We start from the raw sequence: 21,144 nt of genomic DNA, 5'->3' as shown, positions 1-21,144 counted from the left end.
CTCGATACTGCTATAAAATACATATTATAGAACTTGATTGGAAGAAAATTTATCTTTCAGAATATTACAGTTTTTAGTATAATAGAAATTAACGACAAATAATTCCAGTTTGATACATTTGAACTAATAAATCGAATATATTTTTTAATTGTATTTTTCATTTATATAAATATTTAATAAATATTTTATCTATTTCTCTTACAGATACCGCTTTTGTATATAAAAATATCGATGGCGATCTGATGAGCTACGACGCCAAAGATGGTGTTGGCAAAACATTTGTAAAAGTCGCCGATATTGTAAGTTTAATGTAAATGGTAATTGTTTGTTACATTCTGAATAATCATAGTGATTCATTAAGTTAATAGTATATCGATCAAATATTAACATCATAAAATTACAGGATATTTATACTACTGTTAATTAGCAATCATTATCTTTTTTTATACTTTCTCTACAACCATTCAATTAATTTTAAAGGCACCTACTCAAGAGATAAATTTAAAAAAAAATGCGATGTAATTTTTTAAACCTGATTTTCAATTTATAATTCCATACACATCTCTATAACCTACTATAAATAAATAATGCATGACATAATCTATGATAAAACACTACTAATTCGTTTATTATCGAAGCACACAAAATAATGCAATTCCATGCATATCGAACGACGATTTAATTGCGATAACCAGAAATTTCGAAAACACATGGCGATAAATTTTAAAGTGCAATTAAATATTCATGATGGTATTATAATTATGAACTAGCAATAATTTGTAAAGGCATAATGTGTGAATATGTTTTTAATTATGACTCAATGGCGAAGGAGAAAATATTTAATATTGTCACGTAAACATAATGAAGTAGTAACTTTAAATGTAATTTGATTCACGATTTATTTTAACCTAGTTAAATAGATGAACTATATCAAATAATACGTGTGATAAAAGATTAAGTAAATTCGTTGATGTAAATAATTGGCAATTTAATACCTTTGTTATTAATGATCAATTATGATTATGAATGTGTGTATGTATGTAGTAAATATTATTAATTTTCAGCGCGAAAACTTAAAATTTGCAAAGGAAGGTAAAGATGATGTTGAAACAGAAAATGTGCTATGTAAAAAGAAAGCTGAAGAAGGGACGAGTAAAATTTGCAAATGCCATAATAAAATGAAATCCGCAAATACGGTATAAATAATTAAAAAATATGTAAAATACATAAATTAATAGAAAAAAGAATAAGTTAATAGGTCATAAAAATAATGCTGCATACATAGTCAAATGAATAAATAATTAAAACAAATAAATAAATGAATACGCAAATGATGAATATAAATATTGAATATTAATTAATAAAATAAATAAGTAATTTTCAAAATATTTTTTTCAAAAAATTCAAGAGTGAGATTATAATCAATTTATTTAGAGATGAAGTTGATTTTTGAATAATCATCAAATTTAAAACAATGATTGATAAGTTAATTCCTTGGATTTGTAGAATGGATCATTTTTTTTTTATCTGCAAGTGGTCACTTGCAGTGCAGACAATATAAATTAGATAAGATTTGATATATCTATAAAAAACCATCTAGTGATGATTTACGGGCTAACAAAAAAATATTTTATAAAATATGTTTATAAATTATAGGTCTTATTAAATTTAGCACTTACAAATTATATTTTCAGAAAGAGTTTAACATAACAGGATATGCAGTCTCGCCTAACCAAAAATACGTCTTGTTTAAAACGGACCCATTACAGGTAGTAAAATATCATTAGAAACAATTAATTGAAAAACAAAAATAATATTGAATAAATATTTATTTTATTTTAGGGATTCAGATATTCTGTGCAATTCAAATGTTTCATATTCAATGTGGAGACAAAGTAGTAAAAAAAAACATTAATTTTTGTACAGAATTACTTTAAAAATAGTAGTCAAAAGTAGTCAAAAATAATAAAAATTACAGAACATTTATAAAATTACAACATTGACAGCTTTTCTAATAAAATAATAAAATCACATTAATTGAGTAAATCCAATGCAAAAATGATTTCTGTGGATGTAATAATTATCGAGTTTCTTACAAGTCTCATAGTGCGCAATGTTATGCAAAACAATTTTTATAAAGCAAAAAATTTGAAAGCTTAACCCAGTTCAATAACCCTGAAATTATATTTTTCCAGTACAGTACCAGTGAAAATAAAACTCACCTGAAATAATATTCATGATTTTAAGAACAATTGTGATGTAATATCACAATTACAAATACATGTAATTTTAAATGCATGTATTTGAAATCTATCAAAATGGTCAAAATCAATTTTAAGCGTGATGCAGATAATTAATTGCCTGTTTATATGCAATATATGTTAGGTCAAAAGGAATGTGAGAAGGGCGGTGGATAACTTGCTACATAAACCAACAAGAAAACTTATCTTTGCTTTATTTGTTTTATTTATAAAGGGAAATTGTCCACGTAGCAAGAGAAATGCACGTGCAGATGGCCAAATGGATACCAGGAAGCAGCGGCCTGGTCTACGTGCGAGACAACAACGTGTTCCTCAGACGGCAGCCAAATGGTGGCAGCAGGGAAATTCAGCTGACTCTGGACGGAGAACCGGGAGTCAAGTATAACGGAGTCTCGGATTGGGTTTACGAAGGTAAAATAATGGAAATTGTACCTGTGGTGTACTATGTGCCCTTGAAGACAGAACTAAACGTTTCAGCAACACTTAAAACTAAAATCCTGATAAAACTTAAATCGCAATTTATTTAGGAACATATGACTTCGAAAGGATTATGTAATTATAAAAAAAAATGGGCAAATTTCAGAATGTTTATGAAAATATTATCTTAGTGCAATTTTAGTTAATATTTTATGAAACGGGCAACAATAAGTATTGTCTATATTTTTTAAAATATTTTGTAATATTGTATATTCGTTACATCTACTTTAACTTCCGATTCCTTGTATCTTTTATATTAAATTTATTGCAGAGGAAATGCTTGGTTCTGGCGATGCACTTTGGTTTTCTCCGGACGGTGCATATATCGCGATCGGTTGCTTTGACGATTCCAACGTCGACGAAATGATGTATTTCCGTTACGGAGAATCTGGTACTATTGAAAGCCAATATCCGGAATTGGTAGATCTGCGATATCCAAAGGTAACAAGAGAGAATTCATCAGACAATACATATAATAACGATGTGCTCAAAAGTATCTCACGCTGGTCCAGTATATGATCATATTTTACCATATATTCTTCCAGGTCAATTGGTCAACCTCTTGTTATTATAGCTTAACCATATATCATTTGCATCCTTCATTTCAGTTTTTTTTCACCCATTGAAAATAGCTTCCTTTGGCGCTGTCTAGAGTCCATTCAGTATTAGACTACAAAAAATAATGAAATATTTTATTTCAATCAGACTATAGATTCAATTATGCTTTCTTTCTTAGCCCGGTAGAGTAAATCCGACAGCCAAAGTAAAAGTTCTCCGTCTGAACGAAGCTCGTGGTCGTAATATGCCCTGGACGGAACTGACAGCTCCCGAACAGGATGTTGGCAAAGATCATCTGCTAGCCGCTGTCACCTGGGCCTCTAATAACGAGGTGGCAGTCACCTGGCTAAACAGACGCCAAAACTATTCTGTTATGCAAATCTGCAATGCAGGGACCGGAGAATGTAAAACGGTAAACAAGTGAATTGTTTGCTGATAGTAATAGACATAAAATTTAATGCAATACGTGAATATTTATTAAAAATAATTTTCTATTTGTTTTTTATCCTGAATTCTGGCATTTTTGATCAATGTGTATTCTCTAATATTTCAGGAACTAGAAACCAGCATGCCTGGTTGGATCGACGTACGTAAATTCTGGTTTACTCCTGATGGCGATCGTTATATAACTATCAGATCTGTGCAACACACTGATGGATTTACATATCCTCATATAGTAGGAGCCGAAAGAAGGACGGAACCGAAACCAATCACCAGTGGAAATCGTACTGTTACCAATATTATAGGTTTCGATGCCGAACGGGATCTTATGTAAGTCAATTCAAATTGAATTTTACGCATATTCCCAATTATTATGTTTCTACAAACTTTTTTTAATTATCAAGATATTACTCAGCAACATCGACTGAGAGCAGTACACACCAAGAAATTATGGTAGCCGGCTCCAAAAGCTTGTCCTTGACCCGTCAACTTATGACACAAAATGGAGATAAATGCAGATTTGGTAAAGGTGATTTTAGCAAAGAGTTCTCTTATGCTGCCTTGACTTGTCTTGGACCAGACGCACCCTTTGTCGTACTTTATGACACGGTGGTAAGTAAAAGAAAATCGGTACTTGAATCAATACTATTAGCTTGTATTTTATGTTATTCACTTCGCAGCTGATATTTTTATGTTTTTTTTTGTTGTAGATTTATTGTACCTATTTATCACATTCTATTTATTCATTTAAATATCGTTTATTCGCAGTTTATTATTTAATAGTACGCAGGGGCGTAGCGTGCTTTGGCGGGGCCCCGTATCAAAATTTGTTTGGGGGCCCCCTCAAGATTTTTTTTTACAAAATATAGAAATACATAATATTAATAAAATATTTATCTATTATTCTAATTATTTATCCATCTAATTTTCTCAAATTTTCTGAGTTTTTCTCAAATGATTCCAGATATATTTTCACTCTTCTTACCTTTTTTTGAAAAACTGACTTATTTAGTGATCTTTAAATTTTATAATAGACATTTATGTCATAAAATATTTACGTAATTTTTAATTAGTTTTAATTTAAAAAAAAAATTTAGCAGTTGCGATTTTAACTGTAAATTGTAATTAAGGGCCAAGAAAAAATGCATACTGTTAATTTGTTGAGAAAACTGGATGCAAGTCTATTACGTCCATCATTGTACCTTAATGAAATAAATTTCTTAGTTTTATGTATTCAAATCTATTTCTAGAACTATCAATTGGTCATGATCATATGCGATATTTTACAATATTTCTTTACAGTAATTCAGTTGACAGTTTTCCGGAAACGTTTATTAATTCTCGATTTCAAAAGGCAAATGTTACTACTTACGTCGCAAAGATTTTGAAATCTGTGTTTGGTTTGTGAAATCAATATATCCAAACAGCAATAGTATATACTAAAATAAAATTTCGGGTCTAAAATTCTCTCATCTTGTGATAAGTGATCATAATAACGCTTCCTTTTTTTTCTTTTGTTCTTTAAAATAGTTATTGCAATCCGTCTATTTTGCGAATTATTTGTACTTCTTCAACAAACTATTTCAATAAATTTTCATATGTTGATTCGCACAGTCTATTCAAAAGATTACTTAATAAAATACTAGTTTTTTGTAAGTCATTACTGGCGTGTTGTAAAGTTTCAGAACAGAAACTTATATTTTTAAACAGTGAAGAAAAATCTGAAAATGATTTAGTTGACCATGTTTGTCAAAATCTAACTATTAAACTGACGCGTCAAACAACAAACAAAAACGATATAAATATGAATATAAAAATTCGAAATTCCAATTTTCGATGAAGTATAATCTGAATTAATTTTATAGATTTGTTAACTTATCGAATGTGGAAAAGCTTTACTAATTGAATTGATTGCTAGAGCTTGCAGAAATATTGCAGCAGAAACAAATTCTCTTAAAGCGTTAACTCACAAGTTTAAGTTCAATACTTCACGATTAAAAAAGGAAATGCAAACTACTTTAAAATTATTAAATTTTTTGAAAAATTGTAGTTTTTGGTCGTTGGGGGCCCCCTTGGCTCGGGGGCCCCATATTTTTGATACGGCTGATACGGCGGTAGTTACGCCCCTGATAGTACGTATATATATATACATATATACATATATTTAAATATTTCTATGTTTAAAATAAACAGGTGTGACTAAATGCTTGTACATTAATGACTAAAACATTTGTTTCTGTTCGGCTAAATTCTCGGTCGTGATTATTATAAAACATTGAAATTAGTATTACGTAATACCCTATGTGTTCATTCTTTATTTTTTATCACAGTATTGTACTTAATAATTTCTAATAACAAACATTTACAAAATATAACAGATTCAGGTCACGTTATAGCATTTTACATAATTAGCAATTAAAATCTATAAAAAAAATATTTCCAATATTAGTTGATGATAAAATTCATCAGTAATCCATATAAAAGCATTTACATTTAAGTGCTTCAGTATATCCAAAATTACTGTTATCATAGCTATTACATCAACTCACTGTTTCTATAATTATTATCAAACTCTCTATTTAGAATGATGAAATACTGTCAACATGGGAAGACAACAAGGATTTGAGAGAAAAATTATCTAAACACAACAGACCGATCGTACGTGATCTGATCGTAAAAACTGAAAGTGGTTTCGATGCTCTTGTTAGACTCCAATTGCCCCCTGATTTTGATGAAAACCTTAAATATCCTATGATTGTGAACGTATATGCAGGCCCTGGTTCGAAAAAGATAGTTGATGGATTTACAGTTGGTAAGTAATTGAGTAATTTATGTAAGTTAAAAGACAAACAGCAATAAATATTCAAGTACATCTTAATCTAGCAATATTTTTCTCAAGGGGGCAACCCAGTGGTCAACCACTCTCGTTTTTGTATTATTAGATATATATGTGATAGTTTTGGCGTACCAGTAACGCCACCGCTGGGTCCAAATTTTAAATTAAATATTATTCTCTTGGTATTTTACCCTTTCAGGTTATCCTCAATATGTAACAACGAACAAAAAATACATCCATTGCGAGATCGACGGACGTGGTTCGGCTTTTAGGAGCGATGAGCTGATGTTCCAAGTAAACAACGCACTTGGCACCGCGGAGATTGAAGATCAAATCGCTATCACCAAGTAATTTATTTCTATTTTTAATTATATTATAACTAATATGTATTTATGTACATTATCACTATATGATTTTGCTTGATAATGCTACTAATTTTTCAAATATCAAAATTTTTTAAATACGTTTTAGTAAGTTGCCATACCTCAAAAATTTTCACCTTCCCACTTCCATTGACAGCAGCTAAAAGTTTTAACTTTGGACCACTTTTGCACCATTTTTAAAAAAATGATCCACATATTGCAGTATCAATTTAATGTTTCAACCTTGAAATATGGAGAAATGGTGCAAAAGTAGAACAAAAAGATGAAAAAGTGTTCATTTTTCATTCTTACTTCGCTGGTAATTAAGTAACAGATATGCCATTCTCTGAGACGCATGATGTAGGTTTGTTCGTAATTTTTGAAAATAATTTAATTTTTTTTATGGAGATTCCTATAAAAATTTTATTATAGGCTTTTACATAGAATGATTAGACTTTTCTGACACGGGTAAAAAATAACGCTATTTTGAAGTAAATTATATGCAGATTTGTCATCAATTAATGTTGAAGTGTTGGTATTACAGAACCCGTTAAATTTATATCTAATTATGTACGCATGCAATGTGATTTCCAATAGTCCATACTTCTCGATTAATCCATTTAATGAACCAAATTGCAACCGAGTCTATTCATTCTGTTTACTAACCAACAATCGACATTTGCAGGAAATTAACAGAAATGTTCCAGTTCATAGATTCTAACAGAGTATCGATATGGGGATGGAGCTATGGTGGTTACGCCACGGCCATGACTTTAATTCGGGACAAAGAGAATGTTTTCAAATGCGGAGTATCTGTTGCACCAGTCACATCCTGGCTGTACTATGGTAGAATGATTTAGAGTTATATTATTTGAGAGAAGTTGCACTGATGAAACATGAAGTCATGTTATTTAACATACATTGAATATTATTTTAATAAGAAAACATTGAAATTAATTTTTGATCTATCGTAACTTGACTAATTCTTGGGAACAGACTTATATTGAATTTTTTTAGCATAAGTGTTGGACATGCTCTAACTCCAGGTTACCTTTACAATTTTTCTAGTAAGAGCTTATGCTGGTCAAAGTGCCCTGGCATTGCTCATTTTTTTAAAATCGGTTGGACAAAATCATATATGAATTTTAACCCTACTGGACAAAGTTTATTTTAATGCATATATACATCTAGCTCTCAAAGATGCATCTATCGGTTTGTGCCAAATACTTGTGCTGGTCGAAATCTCCTGGCAATTTGTTATTTGAACTTCTCACTTGATAACCAAGTTCGTGACAAATTATGAAGCTTACAAAAATAATGAAATGCAAGCATGCTATGAACCATCAGTACAATTTTTTTAGCTTTACAGGGACACCGTTACCCAAACGGTTGAGTAGCTTTTCGACTATTACACGATTCATTGTTATGAATTGAGTATTAAAAAGTACCTAATATACAAATTATCAAATACGGTCTTCAAATTAAAACCTTTCCTTAAATTGCAATTATTTCAGACACAATCTACACCGAACGTTACATGGGAACACCGACAGAAAATCCCGAAGGTTACAACAATAGCGACGTAACCCTTTTGGCCGAAGGACTGCGAAACAAGCGTTATCTATTGATACACGGAAACGCTGACGATAACGTGCATTATCAGCATTCGATGCAACTTGCGAGGACCCTGGAGTTGAAGGACATACCTTTCCAATCACAGGTCAGACAATAGAAACCTTGTAACATTATGCTGTTTAACCCTTTTGCTACAAGTGTCACCTATAGGCGACATCCGTTTTACGACCGTATTGCTTCAATATGAAAAACTCTGAGTTAAATTATTATTGAAAAAATCTAATGATAGAAACCTTATATTGCTGAAATGTTTGTTCTAAATATGTTACTAGAATATTACTAGATATTTCAATCAATTTTATTGAAACAAATCATTTTCTATTTTCCAGAGTTATCCGAACGAGGCGCACGCTCTGAGTAATGTCCTTGCTCACGTTTATCACACCATCGACAATTTTTTCTGCAAATGCTTCATATGAGACATTTACAAATAATTTGTTAACAAATTTTCAATTTAACGTAATAATTAATAATTGTTTACATATACTGCATATTGATCACATAACTGTATACAAGTATTATTTTAGTTGTAATAAAAAAATCGTATTTTCTTTATATATTTATTGGTTTTTTGTAATATGTGTTATTAATGTATAGAAAGTATATGCTCTGTTTTAATTAAAGATTAAAGAACATGTTAGACACAAAAAATAACAAAAATTGTTTATAGTATACCACAAATACACAAGCAGCAAACAAAAGTTTATGGAAAACGGTAAATGAAATCACAAAAACGCATATGTACACAAAATTATAGGATTGGTTTATTTGGTTATTATATTAATTAAACTAGAACGGTAAAAAAACATTGAATCGATATGAAGTATAAATATACATCAAAATACCCAAAATTGCCATGTCTGGATACAAATCGAAATAAGCAAATATGTTTTTCGTCGTACAAATAATACATTTAAATCTAAAATAAATAGAACGATTAAATAAATAACATATATATTAATTGAAATTTCTAGCAAATTCTCTGAATATAATTTTCGTTCCATGCATTTCCCATTTCATTGAAAATAAATCACATTACCGACGTCATTTATCAGCTTTTCCAGCTTATGAATAACAATTTTAAATAGAGCAATATGCAAAACGTGCATAAAACATTATCCACCGGAAATTGTACATATTCTACGCGTTTTGTGAATAAAAAAAATATTTATATGAAAAATATCGTTGGGAGCTTACTAAGCCGTCGGTTTACAAAATAATTTTCGAAAAATAAACGAGCGAATGTGCTATTGGTATGTTCCTTTGTACTACATATATTTGCTATGTGCAAAAATATCATTGGGAGCTTAATAAGCTGTCGGTTTACAACAGCAAAAATAATTTTTGTTCATATTGATAGGTAAAAATATTTGTATATTATCATGTGCACATACAAGGATAAAGTAGTATAGAAAATTAGTAGTTTGCATATGAAATATTAAAATAAATATTTGTTCATTCTTGATGTTTTGTTTGCAGAATATTATCGCGTGTTCAAAAGATTTTAAAATTCATTAATTATGAAACTAAATTCCATTTACTGCAGTGGCTTTGAATAATACGATTCAAGCACGTAATGTCGCCTACCAAAACTTCAAATATAATATGACAATGTTTTACAACTTTTTGCCATACCAAATTCAAAGTTTTGCTTCAACTTTGGACAATTAGTTTGCGGCATATAATCAATGCCACCGCAGGGTAATCTGCATAAACACGTACACAACAATCTGGAACGATTTTCTTGAAGAAAAAAAATTGTGGGTGAATAATGATTGCTAGGTGTGTAATTATCGGCTATGAGTCGTTCCGCCGAGTTTTATTTTAATAAGAAATGTTTCACACAAAAATTTGCATATTAGGTCACGGTTTCTGTTTTCGTGAAATCAATAAAGGGCGTATGGGATACCTAGATATTATTTCGGGCAATAAAAATATTCATTAAAATAAATTAAAGATATGCAAATATAACGAACTTGTAAGTTACAGCAAAATCAAAAGTTTTTGTCGTTTGAATAATGATATCGTCAAATATGATATCGTCTAAAACGCCTTTAAAAAAAAACATCTCACAATGACTGTCTAAAAAAAACGAGCCCACTCATCAAAAATTTGCTTCCGACACCACTGGCTGGATACAAAAACTAAAAAAGAATTTAAAGTATAAACCTACGTTCATAACAAAAATGTACTAAAACTGCGTGTAAAGTGTCAACATATCTAAGTTGTCCACTTGACTACTTTTGTGCCTGTTTACCAGTGTACCCGTTTGCACTCTTTGCTTTGTATCTCCTAAACGCCTGGACCCATCTTTGCCAAAAACAAATCAGCACGTCTCGCTGTCAATACGCATCGAATGTCTTTTAAATCAGTCTTAAACAAATGCTCTGTTTTCGTAAAAACTAAGATTCCATTTTCGTGCTAATTAGCTCATGAATAAGAATTGAATGTTTTTTGGAATCGTTGGCTTGTATTCATAAAAAACACATACACATTTAAAGTATGCCAGAATGAAACGTGAAGATATGCAAAAATGTTCATTTTTTTGCGATTTCTGTAACTCACCTAAGAATTTTTACATTTGTGCAAGCAAATAGTATCTAGATATATACATATAAAGGTTCATAAGTTAAATTATGAACTTATGTATGTATATATCTAGACAATCATGCAGCACATAGGCAGACATATTCATAGGGCTCTCCCGTGGATTAGTAGTTAGAACTATGGGTTTACAATCAGAGTTCGCAAGTTTGTTACCTGCCTTGAGCAGCATGATGAAGTAGTGACAAAGAATTTACTTGGAAATATAGATAGTTATATGTGTGCTGCATCGATAAAAAATCATTTCTGAATGCAGAAATTGTTTCATCTTATAGAGATAGGCCAACTGTTTGAATTGCCATGTATAAAACCGACGTTAGTTAAGACGAACCATCACAACATAAATGATCCGTGAGTTCTGATCTCTGTTTAAATAATATGTATAAAAACACGATTATATAACTTATGAAACTGATAAATTCTTAGTGAATTACATCCACTCATATCATTTTTACGATCATCAACCCAATTTGTTTACGGCACGGCTAAATATCGTGTACAAGCCGCTTGTTAAAACGAGAATAGCGCAATAAACACTCGAGGTGATTAAGACACAGAAACTGCTAGAGTATAATTTTAGAGTGGAGACATGTTCTATTTGAGTAAGAGTCCTCTAAAGAAGAATTAGTCACCACAAAGGCATGTTACTATATTAATAAAAGCCGATACGACACACGACACAGGATACAACCATTTATATATTGACATAGGATGAGCTACCAGATGAAGTAATTAAAACTTGTAGTTAAAAAGAAGAGTATTTAGAAACAGTAATTAACTTACAAGCATGATATCATAGAATCATAAAACATCTAGTGTTTACTTTCTTTGGTTAAATGTTTATTGAATTCACGGTTATACGATTGTAAATATTAGAGATTTAGAATGTATCAAAAACTTAGAGCGGTGTAAAGAAATAACATAAACCAAAAAAAAGTAACAGTCAAGCGCAGAAGCCTTAGATTTACTTCAAAAGGAAAATAAGTAAAAATAGTTTTTTTTCAATAATGGTTAAAAGATTAACCAACAGAACTTTATGATGTATATGATAAGTAAAAACTTATTTAAATGCGTTCCTATGATAGACCTTATACTTCAGTAAGTTGTTCACATTTTTGACTTTCACAAGGAGTTTATATTCTCGCCAGAAAGACTGATTTTCCTGTTTTCTCTACATTTAAAGTCGTTCTGATTATTTTGAGACCAAAATTGGAAAAAGTATGTATGCCAATTTTTTAATGTTTGTCGACGTTTTCTTAAAAACGGCTGAATCGATATAAAAACATTCTGATATTGCCATGCGAAGAAATCAGAAAAGGACTTATTTCTTTTTTTCGAGGCATTAGCCAAGCCTGTTCCTTAGAATTAGCAAAAAGTGCAAAATTTTGCGTCCACGTTTCGACAAAAAAAAGTGAAACGATTTTTAAATATACAAAACCGTTTGAAAGATATCATTAATTTTTTTTTATCATTTTTGATATCATTTTTTAATGATATCCTTCAAATATGATATCATTTAAAAAATGATATTTCGGGTTGTTTGTCAAACACCTTCAGAGCCGTTTCTTCGTAATTACATGTTAAAATTTTAGTTCTGCTTTTAATGAATCTTTACAAGGGGATAGAATTCATGATATATGTAAACATTATAAAATATCAGAAGCCTATTAAAAGTGGATAAAAAGCTGAGCTGTTAGGTCATATAAAAGTGAATTTGTAAACTATAATTTATATAATTAGAGATACCACAAGACTGTTGGTAAGATTTAAATCAGAAATCAGATGATTAGTTTTTAGCGAAAGCAAAATTTTTATTTTGGAAATAAACCGTAAAAAAATTGACCTGATTAGGAAAATCTCATTTCATATTGATTCAGTCGATTAACGATGAACATTTCATGATTAACATATCTAAAAATCTGTTCTTATAATTATTTTAAAAAGCTATTAAGTGTTAATTTTATAACATAGGTTATTTGTTATATTAGTATATAGATAAATATTATAAAATATTATTATAATAATAAAAAAGTACATAGACAATCAGAAAAATCTAGGTGCGAGCCAATAAAATCATTATATTGACTTGCGCAAATTATATTATTTTTACCAATGTTTGGGTATCAAAGTGTTCTAAGTACCACGTTGTAGGTACATCATAGCATTTTTAAACTCTGGTTATCTCTCTATTCCAATAATAGACGGTTGCATATGAGGTAAAGGTGATCAGAAATAACCTTCTCGTCTGTTCGTCGTGGTCGGGGAGACCGACTCGACCTTTCGCAATGCCGAAAGGCTGCTCCCATCACCTACGCGAATGTCAACTGCACCATTACACAAGGTCAGAGTTCACAATCTACATTATTCGATACGATACATTACCCGATCACTTTATCACAGCCATTCTTAAAAGGATCAGTCGTGATCGAGAAGATTAAAAGTTCAAATCTTGAAACAGATTTAATAAAATTTGATTCGGTAAAATAGCACTAAAACTTTTATTTTGAATCATAACTACAGAAACTAACAGAAACCCCCTGAAAAAATAAATTTATTTATCATCATATATATTTTCATAATACTGTCCTAATATTATAACATTCAATTCAAAAACTTTTACTAAAAACGTCTTCTAATATGACGTCCAAACCTTAATAGTTTATATAGCATTGTTGTTACTATTATGAGAACAGACTTTTTAATATAGAAATAGTACATTTCTTTTGATTATTGAACAATTTCACTAAAATACTTTTTTTAAAATAAATATAATATTAAAAGATGATATGCTACTTACAGTTACCTGTGAATATGAAACACTCAATCTGAAAAAATGGCCGAACATTTAATTTTTAAATTAGATTAACTCCAGGTACATCAATAAAAATCTCAAGCTGATATGTTCAAACAGAATGCAACGTGACTACGTGGTGTTAAAAACTACGTAGAATAAATATTGACTATTCATTTGCATTTTTAATAGAAACTGTGTAATTTCTGCATGGACAAGCGCTTCTGAACAAAGCTTTTTTTGGATATATGTTCAACGAACGACGTCACTGAAAAGTAGACATTGAAATTTGATTAGAATAAACGTAAAAATATTATTTTAAATCACTTTGTTTAGTATAGAACAGATTGAAAACTAAAGGAGGGGACACTCTGGGACACTCTATGTAATATGCAGAATAAACTTGACTATTTGCCTGCATTAAATAAAACTAACATGACTTTTTAAGAATATATAAAAATATTTGGAGAACAGCCTTTAAATATATAAATATTTTTTATAAATAAACACTTGTTATAAACGATTGATAAGTGAACATAATTGATAACATTTAAAATTTTTGTAGCGCTATGCAAAAGATTTCAGATTACTACTTTTAAAATACGTTTTACTTACATTTTTTATTAGAAAATTTCAGATTGTGTAAATGTTCAATTCATAAGCTTATGTTGTCAAGATATCGTGTTTGTAAATGGTTTATATGCGAAGCTTTATGTAATAATACAATAGGAACTACGGATTTATTACCCATTGCAATTATTGACGTGTGGGTCCCATAAGTCACACGTCCTTTTATGACCGAATCAAATGCCTATGACAGCAACAGACAGAGAATATATATATATATATATATATATATATATATAATTCAGCTTTTCTGCATTTATTAAATGTTCGCAAATGTTCACAAAAATGTTCGCAAAAATTTTTATACATTTTTTATACATTTCATTCATCCTTTATAATTGACATGATACATTAGCTATGATTTGTGTCTTTATAGCACAAGATAAAAGTATAAACCGTCGATCAATTCTTTCTATTGTTTGCGGAGAAATAAATTTACATAAACCATTTTTCTTAAAAGACATTAATACATCCCCTTTCTGGAGAATGTTTTGCTTTAAACAACAGATCGATTTCATTCGTCGAAGTAACATAAGAGGAATAAAAGAAATCCTTGAGAAAAACAAGGCGGAATCATTACCAAGCAAATCCGTCATTTCCATTTCAAGCAGCGCGGCGCGACGTCTTCTATTCGGATGCTTTTTTATAATAGAGCTTTTAAGATTTAATGTTTTCTATTTGATTATTATTTATTGATTCTTTAGAATAAATGATAGTAATTTAGCATTTATTCATTATTTATTATTTATGATCTATAATTTATTTATTATTATTTATAATACCACTATTTCGCACAATAAATGACAATATAGAAATTTATTTTGAAAATAGAGCTTTTTAGTCGACTTATCGAGGCATTATAGGGCGTTGCGTTATGAAAAGAATAAAATCTCAATTGTAACTTGCACATTTTTATTCAATATCTTCAAATATATTTTATTCATAACATCCATTCCTCTATAACACAAATTTGTTCGTTTTCAATGGTTCGTTTCGGAATAGAGCAATTCGTCGAATTCGACCGTTTGATCAATCATATGCAATCAGCGGCATCGGCTCGTGCTCCGCCTGCAATTGCCGGCCGGCCGGCTTGCGATTTATCGGGGTGCAACGATACTCGGTCGTGTCGACATTAACAAATTTCCTAACTGAGATTACTTAATGATAAGTCTGCGAACTATCGAAATGGTAATTACAGGAGCAATCAGACAAAACGATTGCTATAAGAATTTAAAATTTAACCGGCTCATGAAAATTACATTGAATTCTTGACACCATTTTGCTTTATCTATGAAAAGAGAGAGCGAATGAAACATCACTCATTTGAGATAAGTATAGTTTCAGTGCAAAATTTATAACATTCTAGATCCTCTCCCTACGAAGTGATACCTAACTGCAATTTCTGTGGCAAGGGCAAAGCGGAGGTTCTAGTTCGTATCATACCCATTTTCTTCGCTATACAAAAAAAAATCCTTTGCTTTTGTAAGCCATTAGGCATTAATTTAGAAAAATTGAATGCATGATGATCAAAAAGTTAAACAGTAATGAGTAGTCAGTTCTAAATGTGAAATGAAGATTTTAATCATAATTGAAGTGAAAAGTAATTCATAGATATTAATCATGTGTATATTTACTGTTTGATTTATCAATAAAATATATATTTAACAGAAAGTGTATTGTTTGTTAAGTACTTATTTTTTTTGCTAGGTTAAATTTTTTTTTGCAAGTGGTAACAGCCCTTACCGGACATTGCTGCATCAAATTGAATAATACATGATCTAAATAATACCGCCCATTAATACAACTTAAAAAGTTTAGACCCAACAGATCATAGAATGCAAGATTATGATTGTTGTTAAATGAGTATAAAAATGTATTAGAGAGCTGGATACAATGAGCCATAGAATAGACTGAGAGAAGAGATTTTAAACCTCAACACTGTATGGCTACGTTTGCAGTTTTTTTTTTAATTTGATAATTATTTTGGTCAAAGGTTTCCCTTGGGCTCTGCCATGGATTCCAAGTGTATATTCAAAGTAATAAGTACAAATACTTATTACTTGTATATATCTGTTAAAATGAATGTAAAATAATAAAAAAAATTAGATAAGCGAAAATTTTTAATTATTGGCATTCAGAAACAAATTTATGGCAGTTAATCCTTACATCTCCTGGTTAATGATGTTCACTCTACATTTTTTATTAGTTAGGAGATCAGTAATGACGCCAAACTTTCTTTCTACCATCTATTTTACAGAGTATCCAAATATACTATGACAGTTCCAAAAAGCGCATATAATATTACCAAGCATTTCAATAGTCAGGAAATTGGGTCTTTACAAGCTCAAACATATAGCGACCACAAATCGAAGGCCTACTTATGCTGCAACTTATACAGATTTTTGTAAGTAAGAACCATATTTATATTTTCTGTTCTATTTATATTCTATTCATAAATATTGTATTGTACAAGACTTTTTATTATCGATAGTATAATATAGGTAAATAGATATCGTGAACACTCTGGATGTTGTCATGGACCCCTGGGATTCATGTGGACCATAATGGGAGTCACTGATTTAGATAGATAGATTAATTAATTTTGTTGTGATTTTCATATGGTGTAAAAGTTTGCATATATGCACAGGTCTATTTATTCATTTTTAACAAATAGGCAAAGTGAACTAATTGGAATGATTAAATGAGCTCTGTGTAGCAAACGTCATGATGAATGTAAAACAGTATTTTATTTATTATTAAATCCATGCCATTCATTAGTATTGGGTACAATTGGCAAATAAACAAGTGTATGGTACATAGAGACAAAAAGCAGAGAACAGAGAGCAAGAGAGCAGAGAGAGAGTGCGCGCGTAAAGAGCGGCTCGCGAAATGCGCGCGCCTGTTCAGAATAAGGTACCAGGCAAAGCGAAACAGTGCATGGAGAGAGCTGCCGAGTTCTAGTGTCTATCCGGGCGAGCCGGGTCACGGGTATTCGTGCAAAACTACATCCGAAATACAAAATGATCTTCAGTTAAAAGATACCTTAAGACATCCCTAAAGACGCCGGTATAAATCAATTTTAATAGATTTAACATCAACAAAAAGTGTGATAAGTGTTAGTAGGAAACTTCTTGCATATGTTTATTACTAAGTTTTATTAATGCTTGTTTTGTGTCAGTGACTTTGTACAATTAGTCATTTGTTCTCTTGTTGTGCTGTGAATATTATCTTATAGTAATATCAAAATTAACACTGCCAAAATAACTGTTGCTTTTTAACAAAAAAAAAAAAATGATTACCCCTAAATAGATATACAAAACATCAACAATCAACGACAGTGTTTTACTTAATTTACACTATATCCATTACCCATGTGTGTTTTATCATCTCCCGCGCTTTGTGTGACAATGGACCGCGAAGTGTTCCCGCCTGTGCCGGTTTCAGAACGAGTGATTGGCGACAATCACGGCGTCTTCGGCGTCGTCTGGTAGTGCAGGAATTGTATCGTGTGCAGGAGGAATATTGTTCTATTGTTTTGTTGTTTTGTCCACTCGGGGGACTTATCTCAGCTCGTCAGTTCGGAGCGGGGCTTAGCCGCGAGGCAGCGAGTCCCGGGCGGAACTGTGCGACGGACGCCCGAGGGAGTGGAATGTGACGCGAAGGTCGAAGTTACACGGAAGCGATCCAGGTAAGGAGGAATAAGGGATAAATAACACATAGCATTTTATTTGGAAAGTATATGGTTTGTATATAAAACAGTCGATTCCTAGATGCCATCAATAGAAAATGACATCAACATACTCGTGTTGCTTTCGTCTAAAGATTTTTATTATTTTATCAATGGATCTGAACACTTTTACAATTATCGATAATTAAAAATTAAACATGAAACAAATATTTACATAGTTTTTACGATAAGTTCTAATGACTTAAATGACGTTTAAAGTTTAGTTTACGTAAAACACTTTAAGTTAACTGAACTTGTAAAAGTTTTAATTTTATAATACACTTTTAACCTCGACAAATCACATGCTGTATCACAGAAAAAGCTCTCTAAATTTCTATTTCTAAAAATTTCATTTTTTCATATTTCTATGTTTCGAACAATTTAGGAGGAAAAGGAACATGACAAAAGTTCCAACCTTGAAAAATAACCAACAAAAATTATTAATATTTTAGGATAAGAACGACGACATTTCAGGCAAATGGTGCACAAAACCCAATATCGTAAAATGATTTATATAAGTTTATAAAGTGGCGACTGTATTACCATTTTCAATTACTATAACATTTAAAAAAACAAATTACTGCAATTTGACAAAAAACTCAATAGATCATTTAATTGAAACTCAATAGCCATTTAAGATAAAAAGGGCAAGAAAACAATAGAAAATATAAGATTTGAATTTTAATGCAGTAGAATTATTCGGAAATTCTGTCTTTTTTTTGTTTTTTACTTTTTTGCTACTTGATCCTCAATTTTTACGCCCGAAACAGCACCTTTTTTGTGGACCTGTGTTATCAATAACACTTTTTATGAGAATGTCTATTATAACTAGCTGTAAGTGGAATTCTGTCTTAAGGCAATTAGGGCATCGTGCCTTAAGGCAAATTGCTGGAACTTCCCGTACCAAAAATTATTATTTTTTTAAAAACGATTAACATTTTTGAAAAAAAAATTTTGAGAAACTACTAATTAATTTTTTTTTTTTTTGAAAAACATGTTTCTTTATTTTGACATATGTTGGAAGATCTGAACTTCTTTCAAAGCAATCGTACTGCTTTAACTGCATAGAGACAAAATATAAAACGCGTCGCTGTCTAACGGGTAAACATTGGTACGGAACCCATAGGAATGTAAACAAAATTTATACTTATTGTTAAAATCTCTATAAAATATCTGAGAATTTGATGTGAATATGTCTAATGATCATGTTTGACCGCCAAATGGCATTTTTTTTACTTTTTCAATTCTTCATCTTGTCATCTTGGCAAGTAAAATGGACGCTCATCTTGGCATATTAAAATAGGACGCTCCGTTCTCTTAAAAACTGAGGTACCGTTTTTGGCACTTTTTGCCCCATATCTTCGGAACGGCTAGACCTACCTCCGCCAAAAACTAATTAGCACGTCTCCTTATCAATACGAATCGAATGTTTTTTAAATTATTCAAATTGCTTCATCTGTGTTCCCGAAATCGTCGACGAAAATTTGTATCCGCACACACATACATACACGCACACACACACATACATACATTTTTTCTAAGGTATGCCAAAATATTCAGAAACCTCTGAAACGTAAAGATATATAAAAATTTTCATTTTCGATTTTTTTGCGATTACTATAACTTACCCTACGGGAAGTTAATTAAAGAAATATTATAGTATCTTTGTGAAATATGCATATTTAAGATTCAGTAGAGAACATATATAAGATGATATATTAGTTATCTAGAACATTAATCTTCAATATTTATCTTGAACTTTCAATTGTATTAGTTCAAGTACATGATATTACTACAATTACATTTAGTCTCACAAATCATACGAAGTTCGAACAGAACATCTTGATCAAACATACGCCGGAAGACAAATTGAGCATATGTGCTGTTACTAATTATTTCATTAAAAGCAAATTAATTGCCAATATGAACAGCAGATATAATACCATTTAGAAATGCACAGATATGTAAATAAGAATGAATATAAACTTCGTATTTTTGAATGATAATTTTATGTTTCTAAATATAAATAAAAGCATTTTTCCAAGTACTGACAACCAAATAGCGAATCTAATATAAATAGTACTCACAAGTCAGTGTAAGTTTGTTCAATTGATCTGAACTTAAAAATTAATTCATATTTTTTTCTTTCGGTATCTATTATATTTGATGATAAAGTTCATTCAATATTTAGTAGCAACGAAACCAGAAAAATATTAAATGTATTTTTCATTTTTAACCTGTATATATTCAGATAATTCAGTATGTATTCAAAAATCTCTAAGAGGATACGAAAAATATTCGAAAGCGTTTTGTCAGGAAATGACATCATGGATCGCTATTTGGAAAGTGACACACGACAGGCAGCCCAAGTGATTTTTTCTTATCTATAAGCTGTAACAGTTGTTCGATAAGAGTTCCAGTAGACTTTCAAAGAGAATAAAAAGGACTTCCAGAATTTTGTCAAGTTATTTAAATATCCATACAAATCGAAATTCCTTGGAGGTATCAACTTTTTCGTACTTATTACGCTCTCTTCAAATAAATGACATATTTGCAAACATGTAAACATAGTGTTTTGAATGAATGAATAACAATAATGATTTTATCCATAATTACAAATTCTAACACTAATATAAAGTTACAGGTTAGTTTATAGTGCACAAGATTTTTCTACCTAAATGATCTTTCACGGACCGACAAAACTAATTACAACGTATGATTTAAATTTAAGCTAATGAAAACATCAAAACTGTTAGTATTAGTTTAAAATCCTTCAAACCCCAGAAAGTCCAATACGTACACTTATATTTTATTGAAAATATTCG

General features: G+C 30.5%; 1 protein-coding gene across 1 annotated transcript in view; it reads left to right on the top strand.

Moving 5' to 3' along the window:
* Positions 1 to 8,989, top strand: part of LOC113373538 (venom dipeptidyl peptidase 4-like) — a 12,459-nt gene extending 3,470 nt beyond the window's left edge. Inside the window, exons 2-14 of the mRNA XM_026613830.1 lie at positions 205 to 299; positions 1,695 to 1,769; positions 1,843 to 1,895; positions 2,476 to 2,672; positions 3,010 to 3,179; positions 3,475 to 3,708; positions 3,850 to 4,067; positions 4,142 to 4,349; positions 6,321 to 6,549; positions 6,773 to 6,920; positions 7,621 to 7,781; positions 8,450 to 8,655; positions 8,900 to 8,989. Coding sequence (XP_026469615.1) covers positions 205 to 299; positions 1,695 to 1,769; positions 1,843 to 1,895; positions 2,476 to 2,672; positions 3,010 to 3,179; positions 3,475 to 3,708; positions 3,850 to 4,067; positions 4,142 to 4,349; positions 6,321 to 6,549; positions 6,773 to 6,920; positions 7,621 to 7,781; positions 8,450 to 8,655; positions 8,900 to 8,989 — 2,084 coding nt within the window. The remainder of the gene's footprint in view (positions 1 to 204; positions 300 to 1,694; positions 1,770 to 1,842; positions 1,896 to 2,475; positions 2,673 to 3,009; positions 3,180 to 3,474; positions 3,709 to 3,849; positions 4,068 to 4,141; positions 4,350 to 6,320; positions 6,550 to 6,772; positions 6,921 to 7,620; positions 7,782 to 8,449; positions 8,656 to 8,899) is intronic.
* The last annotated feature ends 12,155 nt before the right edge of the window (positions 8,990 to 21,144 follow it).

The sequence above is a fragment of the Ctenocephalides felis genome, unplaced genomic scaffold (assembly GCF_003426905.1).
Source record: "Ctenocephalides felis isolate EL2017-DRISC unplaced genomic scaffold, ASM342690v1 CF-g0.4_SCAFFOLD_01604, whole genome shotgun sequence".
Classification (NCBI taxonomy): Eukaryota; Metazoa; Arthropoda; class Insecta; order Siphonaptera; family Pulicidae; genus Ctenocephalides; species Ctenocephalides felis.
The sequence above is the reverse complement of the archived record's forward strand: the minus strand, read 5'-3'. Positions and strand labels throughout refer to the sequence as shown.